A 13,203-nucleotide genomic window follows, 5' to 3' on the forward strand; every position below is an offset into this window, starting at 1 on the left:
ACATGTTTACATATTTGACCTAACTCGCTGAACTGAGATGCATAATTAGTTTTTACAAAAAGGCAAAAGGTTAATGAAAACACACTCATAAAAATCATCCTGTCAAAGGAGCATGAGAACAATCACCTGTACGGCTGACTGTGGCGCTGCAGAAAGAGAAAGGTAGTATCTGAGTCTAATAACGGGGCTTCTCGTTAAAGGTTAATTTTTTTGTCTTAAGTTATCAAATTTGTTCTCTTCTACACTAAAGTTATTTGACAAAGGCCTACAGTAAAAAAAACTAAATCAAAATAAATATTCAATTCAGAAAGAAATTAAAAGGAATTGTTGAAAGTACCACAGTTTTAGTAGAATTTGCCCATTTAAGCGTTTAATAAGGAACATTTGGCAGTTTTCATCTTCATCATTGACGTCATCAGCCATCACTTTTAGCTCTGGTTTGTTTTTGTCTCCATTTCATTTTCCAAAGTTGATATCAAGCCACCGTCAAACAACACGATCACGAGAATGAGACTAGAATGCTGTCAAGCAGCAGTGATAATGAAGGTGGTGTTAGCCTTTTAGTCCTCATATTGCTTACATTTTATTTTGAAAGTCACAACTTTGTGGTTTTCCTCTCAGTCCTCATGAACCTGGACTGAGTACCCGTGTCACACAGGGGGTGGACGCTACTACAGACCAACTCAGATCTAAATCCGGGATCCTAATTCATCCAAACGGGATTTTCCTAAACCAGGAGGAACACGTCGGAATAGTGAGGAGCCTCACAGCGGGGTTGGGGATTCTACAGACACGCCACCTCAGGAGGGACATGGGCTCAATGCGGGTCACGTATCGTTTATCAAAAATCCAAGCCCACACAGCTAGGGTCGCAGGCTGCAGCTGGGATTTGAACCTGCAACCAGTTGCAGGTCGTGTTTGACAGGTGTTACAGCAATGAATAGGAAAACCATAATTATAATAAATACTTGTCTTTATTTAAATATGGTACAGATTTACATTTGTCCTCAGGTGAACTGTACATCTTATTTACAAGTCGTGACTTGGTCTGGAGGATGGAGAACAGAAGCAGGACGTGTTGGTGGGGGTCAGGAAGCAGGTCGCCTACAGCAGTACCAGGTGACTGGAGCAACAGCTTAGTATCGAGGCAGCCCCGTCACTCAGGACTTTAAAAATGACACGACTGGTGTCACTGGGAGCTCTGGTTCTCCAGTCCTTACTGGTAAGGTTGTTAACTGAATTGGGATGGCTTCATCACTACTCCTCAACTACTCAGCCTCTGTGCTCCATACCTGGCCCAGCCAGCTGGGGTGGCAGACTCTGCCAGTATCACCCCCCCCCCCCCTACAAGGCACGTTGTAAAGCTAGCACAGCTAAAGCTAACACACATCCCTACAGACACGGGGAGAGAGGGCCGAGTGCAAAAACCTGCTGCTTCCTGAAGCGTTCGCCCGTCTCTGGAAGTCTACAGCAGACGGGCCAAGAACATAACTTTGACATCTCGTACTCGAAGAACATTCGCATGGATCTGGTCACATGACCATCCTCTGTCATGCTGAGCTCTTATTTTTCGATCTGCTCCTTAGCTTTGTGCATTTCAGGCTGACACACACACACACACACACACACACACACACACACACACACACACACACACACACACACACACACACACACACACACACACACACACACACACACACACACACACACACACACACACACACACACACACACACACACACACACACACACACACACACACACACACCTTTACCAACTCTGCACCCTCCCCTCACACATGACAGACCAAGTCCTGTTCTCTTCTGCTGGCTCGGACCCCTGATGCCCCTCAGGAGCACCACTCACGCTCCTCTCCTGCAGACCTGATGGACCTCAGCACACAGGTCTGCAATGCAAAAGGAACCAGATGCTGGTCGTCTCTGGGATGAGCGACTGAATCCTGCGGATGTACTGGAAGCATCAGCTGTTACATCCTGACCAGCAGGACTGAAGGCAGCTCATCTCTTAAGGAGGCAGACGTCCTCCTCCACGTCTAGTCGGTGTATTCTGCCACAATGGACAGCAATACTGTGATGTCATCTGGCTTTCCTCCTGCACACACACACACACACGAAATAAATTACACACTCATAAGCATATTTGTGTCTCTCTTTGTTGCCATGACAACAGCACACAAACAGGAAGCAGCCTCACATCACATTAGGTATGGTAACCATGAGTGACATCACTGACCTCTCACATTCAGCCCATAATCACAGGCATACTGTGCAAAAGGGGACATGTAGTTGGGGTCGTATGCCAGCACGTGGGCTTGTTCTGCGATGCTGCGGGCCGTCTGCTGAATGCTCTCGTAGTTTGAGTTCTGATGAGAAGAAAACAGAAGCATCAAATCTCCATCCTCATTTCCCCGCAGCAGAGAGCTTGTCCGTGGCTCACCTTCAGCTTCTTAAGCTCCTGCAGGATCATATAATCAGGCATGTTGTCAAACAGCCCGTCAGTGGCGGTGAGGATGATGTCACCCAGCTGCACGTCAAAGGAGGAGCTGTCTGCTGCATCGGGGCTGCAGACACAAGTCACAAGTGGAGGGGGGGGGGGGGGGGGGGGAGAAATCTATGAAACCTGGGATCTCACAGAGCCCCTTAAACTTTCCCACTTGTCTCCACTTCCTCTTACAGGAACGTCACCGAACACCTGGATGGAAAATCGTGAAAGCAGATCTACAAACACGTGGAGGGAGGAACCGATCTGCTCTGCGTTTGCTTCTTGGAAGACCCCCCCCACTACTAAGTGTCTGGACTGGATCAGGACGCGCTGAGCCAAAGCTCCTAGGAACATCATGTCCTGTGCAGCAAAAGCTGCAGCTCACACAGAGACGGCACCGGCTGAGCATGAATTATTTAAAATGACCCCGCTGTTTATGACCTCATGTCACTAAACCCTAACCCATGTCACACGTCCTCATGATGGAGGACTGTTGTTTGACCCTGGCCCTGTAGGCTTAACTAAATAATCCTGCAGTTTAATGGATGGGAAAAAAAAAACAAACTCAAATACACCAAAATAAAAATCTTTGTACTCCAGCTGTGACGTGCAGCTCACCTGCATCCATGACTCACATCCCACCAGTTCTTCTAAAACAAACCCAGACCACAGCTGAGGAGGTGAAGGTGGCTGCAGCAGGGCTGACTGTCACCATAAGTCCACACAGACCTTGCCCTGAGAAAGAGGGAAAGCTTGGCTAACATCCCGAGCTACTCCGACGTCTACGCTGCTGCTCGGCATGCCAAAGCAACGGGACACTGCAGCACATGGCCCCTGACCCACCGAACGGGGACACACACATGACAAGAGCGTCCTATTCCATGTAATCTCCTGGTATGTGTGAAGCTGTATCCTAGCAGCCTGGGCTACGCACACCAGGAAGCTCCAGACGGGTTTTAGCAAACACCCAACGGCTAGCTAACAAATGAAAAAGACTCAGTCAGATTAAAACTAGAGAAGATAAGACCGAACATTAACTCGAGGACACAAACACACACCCACACTCTTCATCTGAAGCACGGAGGAGGATTGATTATGGCTTTTATGTGAACAGGATGGATGGGTCGTTCCACAGGGCAGCTGCATTTACCCACCAGAGATTTCAAACCTTCCAGTGGAGTTAAAACCATGCAGACGTGGTGTAAAGGAACAAGTCTGGGGCTTAAACTGCCATTGAGCCAGGGCAGCTTCGCATGAACGAAGGAGGAAATCACTCTTTAAAGAGCCCACCTGAGCCGTCACCGTCTCCACAGCTGGAGTCGGATCTGTCTGAGCTTCCTGTTGCAGGACTCACCTGTCACTGAGAACGGCTCCCTCGGCCTCAGGGGGGGCGATGGACAGCTGGAAGGGCGTGTTGAAATAGTGCTGCTGCTCGTCTGAGCGGTGCACCACCTCCCCACCGCGAACCACCAGGAAACCGGAGTCTCCCAGGTTAGCCGTGTGCAGCTGGTGACTCTGCCGGTCCAAAATCACAATGCAGGCCGTGCTGCTTCCTGCAGACAGGATTTAATAGCAGTCTTTAGAAAGAGGCTTCAAGCATTAGTCGTTTCTCTGCAGCAGGCCAGGAATTTCTCTATTTGGTCATTTACAATAATGCAAAACACCAACTACATGCACGTTCTTTAAGAGGAATAAACAGGTTCAGAAACTGCTTCAACATCTGTGATGAAGGGGGAACACGAGGCGGACAGCGTGAGGCCACACCCAGCTGGTGATTCATCCAGCAAGCCAAAATATGCTCTATGGGACCAGACTTCAAAACCCCTCACACACCATGACTCACTCTTCAGCCTCGGTGGTTTTGCTCCTCAGCAGCAAAACAATTACAAACACGGCAGTCTGAAGAACATTCCTTCTGCCGTATAAACTCCGGAACACGTTTTGGTTTTCCTGGCTGCACGCGTGAGATCTCCATGGAAAAGTACCGAGGGTCTGGGAAGGATCAGATCCAAACTTGTTCCTTCACTAAACATCTTTGGTGTGTTCTTGCTGTGTTGAAATTCTAATTCCATCTTTAAGTTCTTTTTAAAACACAGGTTTACCTGTGGCTGCAAACGAAACGCTGCAGGTAAATAAAACCTTTCTGTATTTTAAAAAGAACTAAAAGGTGGAATTGTTCCTTCACTGTGTGCTATGTTGGGGGGGGGGGGGGGGGGCAGCTGGGAAGAGGAAAGGGACGCACTGGGACATTCCCAGGACTTTATAAACTGGTTCTGGACGTTAAGACCTCTGTGCAGCCACCAGAACAGGTTTAAAAGTGGAACCCTGAGGGTCTCCTCCACAGCAACCCGTTTGATGTGTGTGTGTGTGTGTGTGTGTGTGTGTGTGTGTGTGTGTGTGTGTGTGTGTGTGTGTGTGTGTGTGTGTGTGTGTGTGTGTGTGTGCTGTACAAACACAGAAATCCATTTTTACATCTCAATCTTCATAATTCCTCTCCAGGGTATTCACTCACCCAGTAGTGGCACTTTGTTCTGCAGCAGCTCGTAGTAGCCGGCTGTCAGGACTCCAACAGGGCTGCTGGGGACAAAGCGTCCCTCCTTCACCAGCCTCTCACACGTCTTCATCAGAGTACCGGAGAACTGCGACGGATCCACACCATAGTCCCTCCAGCCTCCCACTCCATCTGCAACTCCTGCAGCACACAGGCGATGCATCATCTGCTCTATGTAACGACCTTCATCACTACTACAACGCTGCCCCATCACAGAGCCAGGCGTTGACATCACACATATAAACCATCAGACTTAAACAGAAGCTACAATGCAGTCATAAGCATGCTGGATGACTATAAATCCTGCAGAACTGATTTGTCTGTTCATTTCTTCCTGTTCATGTTGACCTGGGTGCATTTATTTTATTGTATTTATTCTTTATTTAACCAGGAAGGTCCCACTGAGATTAAAAACCTCCTTTTCAAGGCAGTCCTGGTCAGGAGGCTGCAAAAGTTAGTTACAATTATGCAAACCTCCAAATATAAAGTTACTAAATCCATAATGTTATGATGCTTTGCTGAAAGTGGGTTTCGTACAGGATCAAAGATTTCCCTGCGAAGATAGTTTGTCCCAGGATTTGTTCTGCTGACCATACAAGGAGAGCCCAGAGCATGACCTCATCCTGAGAGGACAGCTCTGCTCACCATTTCAATAATAACCTAGTAGGGCAATAACCTGTGTGAGTGTGTATTTAAACAGACTAACTCATCCTATGACAAACTGCCTTCAGGACCTTGGTTTGGATTTAGATCAGTCCTTATTTTACAGCATGGTTCTCAGAACAGGCTACAGAATAAAGCAGTGATGCTGTGGGTCATAAATCAGGTCATGTTTAACCTCGTGTTCCTCCCGTCTGGCCAGAGGTGACCCTTGACCTCACGTGCCATTGCTGCCAGAGTAAGACTCTTACCGAGAACATCAGCAGACCTGTGGCGGGCGATGAAACACGCGTCGTCCCCATAACACATCCCTTTCTTCAGGATGCCTTTGCGGAAGTCTTTACCGAAGCCGCAGCTCGCCGTCACCAGGCTGTAGTCGCGACTGTCAGTCTGAGAAAGTCCACCGATGACAGCTCTGGCGACCAGTCGACCGTAGGACAGCACCGACAACATCCCCTACGCACCAACTCCGCACAAACCAGCCGGCCAAGCTAGCCGCGTCGCCGGAACCACCACGTAGTGTTGGCGGGCAGCGCGGTATGGAGCCGGGCTGACCGGACACTCGAACACCGGCTCTTCTAGTGAAACAGGAACCCAAAGAAAACACCACGCTTTAGCTGTAACGGCGGGTGGTGAGCGGCCATGCTGGCGCCTGAGGTTGCTGTGGCCTCGCGCCACGCTCCGCACCGACTACGGTCTTATGACTCCTCTGACGTCAGACGTTACCAAAACAACGTTTCCTAATAAGGACAAACAACGTTCAGCCCCGTTACCCAACAGGAAGGCCTCCAGTCTGCTATAATTGAGCTCGACACACACAGGATACCATACAAAAAAGAAAAACGAATAAAATGTTTTGGACTCAAAACCATTACAACCAGTAACAAAACGACCGACCAGTAACGTGCTTTGTATCCCCGGTGATCTCCCTCTTGTGGACGTTCATGGAAACATCCTTTTAGATTAAGGTTTCAGGGCTGTTTGATGTTGAGGGGAAAAAAAGTTGCAGAAAGAGACATCCAGACACCAGCTCCCCCCAAAAATACACTTAAAGTTTATTAGAAAGGTTTAGACATTACAAGAGTTCTTGTTTATTCATTTAATTGAGCACAAGACTCGTTTAAAAATGTGATAAGTGTGTAGTCAATTCTCTAGAACACTGAGAAAATTAAATGTCAATAAAGTTCGCTGAAGAAAACCGACGTCCGACTTTCTTCATACTTTTATATCCGTTAACAATTACAAACTGTGAGGGAGAATAAACAAAGGAATGACACACGAAACAAATTGAAAAGTTGTGCACAGCTTCAAACAAGGCATTCCTGTGCATAAGTAGCTGTATTTATTATGCTTTTCCTGATTGAACAGTCATGTGTGGTAAAGACTAGCTGCAAAATGGAGTGCAAAACACCTGAGGATTTTCATGGTGACATATTGATTTTGCCCCTGTGGAAAAAAAAAACAATAAATATTTTGCTTTCATCTAGTAGGAGTGGACACTTTTTCAATATTGGCAGCGTGTAGAATAACCAATTCCTCAAATGCAGAAGACAAAAGCAGACCCTGGCAACTAGTCCTCCACTCAGCCCCTCACTTCTTAGCCTGCTTGGTGACCATGTTGCGGGGGGGAGTCACAGGACGGCTGCCGTTGGGTTTCTTCTTCTCAGCTGGTTTCAAAATCTGAACAGAAAAAGTCAAACCTGTTATGTTCAGGTATAACCCAGGAACTGAGTAATGTTGTTAAACGTGTCTCTTATCAGACTTTTTTCAAGCATTTGTGTAAAGGTAGACCTGCCACTAAATAATATTCCAGTCTTTAGCTTCAAGAATATATTTAGCTTCAATTTTAATGAGTTCAAACCAAATGTGATGTGACTGAATTACCATACGGCGTTTCTCCTGTAGGCTCCTCCTGTAAGCCAGAGAGCCAAATGAGAACAAACCTCCTATACTTACAAACACAGACACACTACCTGAAAGGAGCACATGAGTGTCTCATCCACGCTCATCATGGCACCGGCGTTGTCAAACTCCCCACAGTAGTTTGGTGCTGAGAACAAAGTGACGAGCTGCCTCTTTGCAAAAAACTCGTAGCCGTCTTCAACAACCTGCCACGATAAAACAAAAAATGACGATGTCACTCCTCAAAGAGCCTCAGCTTAAACATTACAAAGCTTTATGATATTTCTCATGGTTTAAAGAGTTCTTCCTAGAAAACCAATTCAGGCCAGACAACATTAATGGGCTTGTACTTTATGCAGACCTGCCAACCGTGTCAAAATTTTTGAGTACCACTTGTGCGGCGGTTTTTTTGCAGACTTTTGCAACTCCGCTGCTTTTCACGCTGTAATCTCCCCATTCACTGGATGAAAACTTTTACACACACACACACACACACACACACACACACACACACACACACACACACACACACACACACACACACACACACACACACACACACACACGCGCGCACAATTATGTTTATGTATTTAGCAGACGCTTTTGTCCAAAGCGACTTACAAGTGATAATCGGCATGTTGCCCTTGAGGCTAACAACAACAACAACAACAACTTGACATCAGTCATGGAGAGGAGGGAACAAGGAGTGGACAGTAGAGAGGGGGGGCGGGTGCAGGGAGGGTGTTAGTTTAGAAGATGCTCTCTGAAGAGCAGGGTCTTCAGGAGTTTCTTGAAAATTGAAAAGGAAGCCCCTGTTCTGGTAGTGCTTGGAAGGTCATTCCACATTTGTGGAACGATGCATGAGAAGAGTCTGGATTGTCCTGAGCGTGGTGTAGGCACTGCTAGCCGACGATCCTGTGATGACCGGAGCGGCCGGGCCGAGACGTAAGCCTTTGCAAGAGGATTCAGGTAGATGGGAGCCGTACCGTCTCGGACTTTGTATGCTAGTGTTAGCAGTTGTTGTTCATAGTTCTTATTTTGACGAGTAAGGTTATAGACATTTTTACAGTCTGACCTGACTCCAAAGTGTCATGTATTTTAATATTAAACAGTAAAACTCTAAAGTTTCCTTATATAATATTTGTGCTTATACAAGTTACTTGCATTAAATTATTTCAATACAAATCAATTAAAAAAACAATTATATTAATGGTAATTATTTATTTTGTTAATTGCAATATTAAATTGGCTTAAAGCACATATGCACACATCACCAGGGCTAATTTACTAATTACCTGCAGCTCCCTGGTGGCTCATGTCCACATCATAACTGCAGATTGTGCTAAATGCACGGTGAGGTGTTGATATTTGGACAAAAACTTCTGAGACACTTGGACCCTCTTCTTTTTGGCAGGTCTGCTAACCAACCCCTCCCTGCCTGCTTTTCCCTCATCTGCCATAGCATGAGTTGCAAAACGAGCTGTGAAAAATAATAATGGCTGCAAGTTTAAACTGTATAAATAATCACATTCCTCCTTATAATACAGGCTAAATCTATCTTCATGGATAAAGGCAAAAACACACACACACACACACACACACACACACACACACACACACACACACACACACACACACACACACACACACACACACACACACACACACCTGCTGCTTTCTCTTTAGTCGCACATTTTTAGTTTTTTTTCACTCGGATGTTGGCTTGAATATTCAACAGTGAAAGTAACGTTACGCGTTCGCATTCACCAAAAGACAGCCAGTCCGGCCCGCTGACACACACACACACACGCAGGCCCACACACACAAACACAGTTTACCTTACCAGAGCTGCAGCGAGTGGCGAACCGGAGGGAGAGAGGAGCAGCGGTCAGTACGAAGCAGGGCGGGGCTGTTACGCTATTGGTTAGGCAGGATAGCTTTTCTCTGCTGTTCTACGATGATTGGCTTAAACTTCCCCACGCCGCTGAGTCGTGTTGTCAGACATGAGTACCACACGCGTATGTTTGCCACAGAACTCAACTCACGTATCGTTAGCTTTTTGCGTAGTTTAGAGGGGTGAGTCGTACCAGCGTAGATAGATGCCAAATTGGCTACGCAAAATGCGTACAGGTTGGGCAGGTCTGCTTTATGTGATGTGGCTTGAGTATTCAAATACTAATATTACAAACGATAAACTTCTGAAACGGTTCTTGATTTTAGATGCTGAAGAAGAAAATAAGTCTTATTTTCACATAAAACCCTCCTGTCTTTTAACTGAGTCCACGCTCTGAATGATCTGAAACAAGAAAAAAGACCAAATACTAAAAAAAAACCCACAGAAATATTAAAACTCTCCACCATTTAGCATCTGGCTGACAGAGAGGCATGCATGTAGGTGCAGGCTTCAGCCATATGACTGATCTAAACACAACACTACTATGTGTGTTCTTACATAAACACATTAATCAGCGGATGAGTTGAACAGGATCTGTTTCAGTCTGCAGCTAACATCCTGTTTTATGCTTCTCTGTTTACATTATCAGGACCTTCATGGAGGAGTGAATGAGAGCTAGCTTCTATTCCCTCCATTTGAGAGGAACAATCCTCCTTTCCCACCGGGATCATAATGTAAGAAGAGCACCTGGCCTCCTCTTTAGTCTACAGTTTGCCAGCACAGGACGCGATGTCCATGCACCACCGTGTGAGCACAGTTACCTGATGAGCACGGCAGATCAGATCGAGGTCATGCTTGTGCAGAAACTTGGCAACCACCTCTGAGCCGAAGGTGAACGAGACCCCCCTGTCATTCTCGCCCCAGCCCAAAACATCTTTGTCTGGATCGGACCAAAGCAGATCACACAGGAGGCCCTGGTCAGGCACGTCCGTGGGCCGCATGATGCGTCTGATCTGCTCCATCGACTGAAGGTCAGGTGACAGTCCTGAAAGCAACAACACAGCAGTTGTACAAACAAACAAACTGATACAGAGGTCAGACCTACTTCACATGGGTCGCTGCAAACACCAGTCAACATCATTTCACAATGACAAATAAGAACGGCTGACGTCAAAGCCAAGCCTCTTCTGACGAGCTGCTTTCCACTAGGCAACATAAACGTTCTGATTAAACATCAATATTCTGTTAAAGACAAAACACACCTCCATGACAGCAAAATATCTTTTCATCCACAATGGCAGCAATAGGGAGGCAATTAAAACAATCCGTGAAGGTCTTCCAGAGTTTGATGTTGTACCTTCGTTTACCTAAAACAAGACAAATAGTTATGCTTTTATTTTGAAGGCACAACAGCAACAAAAATTCAAGTTTTCACTAACCCCGGCTTTCCACAGGAGCCGTCAGCAGCGCGAGTCGGCCGCGTCTCAGGAGCAGCATGTCGCAGCCTTTACGCGCCAGTTCTATTTTCTACGCGCGACGCCTCTGAAACGGGTCAAGTTCGACATTTTTGGGGAAGGAAAGACAGGAAATCTGACGCGGAAAAGGAGAGAAGCTACAGAGATTTTCAGAATAAAGAACGTACTGCCTTCCGGTTGCTTTACTTTTAAAAAAGGTTACTAACTGTGCGTCCCCATGAGAAGTTATCACCTAGCTAGCGGTCTCCTTTGTTTTCAGGTCCGTATTGGCCATTATAAAACGGACAGAACATAAAACCCAAACCATGTTGTAGTTTTCTCCTGCTTGTTGTTGTGTTTACTGACGAAGTCACTCGTGTGACTTCGTGCTCTGTCGGTGACAGCTGCTCCCCTGCTGCTTCGCGTCTCGTGGGAAGGGCCAAGCAGCAGCTTACGCGAGCAAGACGTGCTGCTGCAGTAACGTGCTGCTGACGGCTCCCGTGGAAACCCGGGGTAAACGTTTAACAACATGAAAGCTGCTGCAAGTTCACACAAGAGACCAAACAGTGACACAATTAAATGGCAAGCTGCTCACACTCATCATAGAAACCGTATATTCTGTTGATTGAAGCACACTCATGGTTTCCCCTCAGCAGGAAGAAGTTCTCTGGGTATTTGATTTTGTAGGCCAGCAGAAGACAGATGGTTTCCAAAGACTGCTTCCCCCTGTCCACATAGTCGCCCAGAAACAGGTAGTTGCTCTCTGGAGGAAAGCCTCCATACTCAAACAGCCTCAGCAGGTCATAGTATTGCCCATGAATGTCACCTGCAAAACAAAACAAACAGCAATAAATAAATAAATAATGCACCTGCAAAAACTGGACAAGCAAGCTTTTAACTTTGGAATCAAATGTTGACATTTATGTAATTGGTAGAATCTAGCTCGAAGAGAAAAACGTTTATTAATAAGCAACAGTAAATAAAAAAATGATGGTTTTTACTAACCACATATTTTGAGAGGGGCCTCCAGCTCCAGAAGAATGGGTTGACTGAGAAAAATCTCCCTGGACTTCAGGCACAATCCACGAATCTCATTCTCCTGCAACTGCACATTCTTCCCAGGCTTTGCTCCTCTGACTGCAGAGAAAACACAAACATCAGTCAGCAAAAAAACAACATAACTATTGCTGCTTTGTCAGCAGTGCCTGATGCAGTATTTGTTTGGAAATGTAGGAAGTAACATACGTATTTGTACGAGATGCATCATCATACTATTATATTCTATCGGGACAAGCGTTACGAAGTTTATTTTGTTGGTTTAAAATATAGTAAACATGTTCATATGTATAATAGTAGATCATCTACTGTAGATGAGAAGGAATAAAAGCCAGCAGCAGCGGCTAAAATCATAGGTCACGCAAAGGCGGACTAGCGCCGGTATGCGCAACTACGTTAATATAGTTTAGTAACTGTTTTTACAAATCTTTCATTGTCATTTGATTATATTGAAAATTTACAATTAAAACACATTAGATGTCAATTCGGGAGTAAAACCAATAATAACGGAAAACATTAGCAAACGGGTTTCATGATATAATGCGCTGCCTGTTTGTAAAGCGTCAAAATTTGTGTAAATGTACAACATTTATGAACATACTTGCCTTCTAAAAGACGTTGAATAATACTGTCTATGTTGAGTTTGTCAACATCAGCCATTGCAGTCGTTTACTAAATGAACTCAGCCAAAGGTAGGTCTTTCAGTTCGGAGAGCTAACCCGCTAGCTATCCTAGCATTAGCTATCGTCTTAGCGATATTGATTTTCCGGTTTAGCGTGAAATATTTCAGATCAACCCAGTATCTGTTTACGTGCTGGCTAATAATTCATAAAATATAATAAGCTACTTAAAAAAATCGCAATATTTGTTCTCAGTAAAATCTAGTGTACGTCTTCATAAAAACCGCGACATAAAAATGTACGTAAGCTGCGCTAGCGCGGAGAGGAGACCAGTCTGTTTTCCTTTTCCGCTGCCGCACCTTGCTAACTAGCTGCTAAGAGCTAGCTGCTGCTAACTAAACCGCTGCTGCCTCCTACTGGTCTGGATGTGAGAACGCCTGAGCATATTATTATAAACACGACAAAGCTGCAGGTGGCACCTGGAGTATATGCACATGTCGATGGGTAGCACACAGACATTCATGTCTACGGAGAAGCAGCAGAAAGTGTCATGGCAGATAT

At 45.7% G+C, this 13,203-nt stretch overlaps 2 protein-coding genes across 2 annotated transcripts; both read right to left on the minus strand.

Annotated features, from left to right (window-relative positions):
• Positions 1–1,824: 1,824 nt before the first annotated feature.
• pptc7a (protein phosphatase targeting COQ7 a) lies at positions 1,825–6,392 on the minus strand. The gene is made up of 6 exons (XM_015971883.3): positions 5,968–6,392; positions 5,018–5,197; positions 3,860–4,058; positions 2,461–2,584; positions 2,257–2,386; positions 1,825–2,115 (listed from the first exon to the last, which is right to left on the minus strand). Exons 1-6 carry the CDS (start codon positions 6,167–6,169, stop codon positions 2,057–2,059), a joined length of 894 nt encoding a protein of 297 aa, XP_015827369.1. The 5' UTR covers positions 6,170–6,392; the 3' UTR covers positions 1,825–2,056.
• Positions 6,393–6,747: 355 nt separating this feature from the next.
• Positions 6,748–12,991, minus strand: ppp1cc (protein phosphatase 1, catalytic subunit, gamma isozyme). The gene is made up of 7 exons (XM_015971881.3): positions 12,628–12,991; positions 11,972–12,103; positions 11,562–11,792; positions 10,775–10,879; positions 10,334–10,557; positions 7,690–7,824; positions 6,748–7,396 (listed from the first exon to the last, which is right to left on the minus strand). The coding sequence occupies exons 1-7, from the start codon at positions 12,680–12,682 to the stop codon at positions 7,307–7,309; spliced, it is 972 nt and encodes a 323-aa protein (XP_015827367.1). The 5' UTR covers positions 12,683–12,991; the 3' UTR covers positions 6,748–7,306.
• Positions 12,992–13,203: the final 212 nt, after the last annotated feature.

Source organism: Nothobranchius furzeri, chromosome 17, assembly GCF_043380555.1.
Source record: "Nothobranchius furzeri strain GRZ-AD chromosome 17, NfurGRZ-RIMD1, whole genome shotgun sequence".
NCBI classification, from domain to species: Eukaryota; Metazoa; Chordata; class Actinopteri; order Cyprinodontiformes; family Nothobranchiidae; genus Nothobranchius; species Nothobranchius furzeri.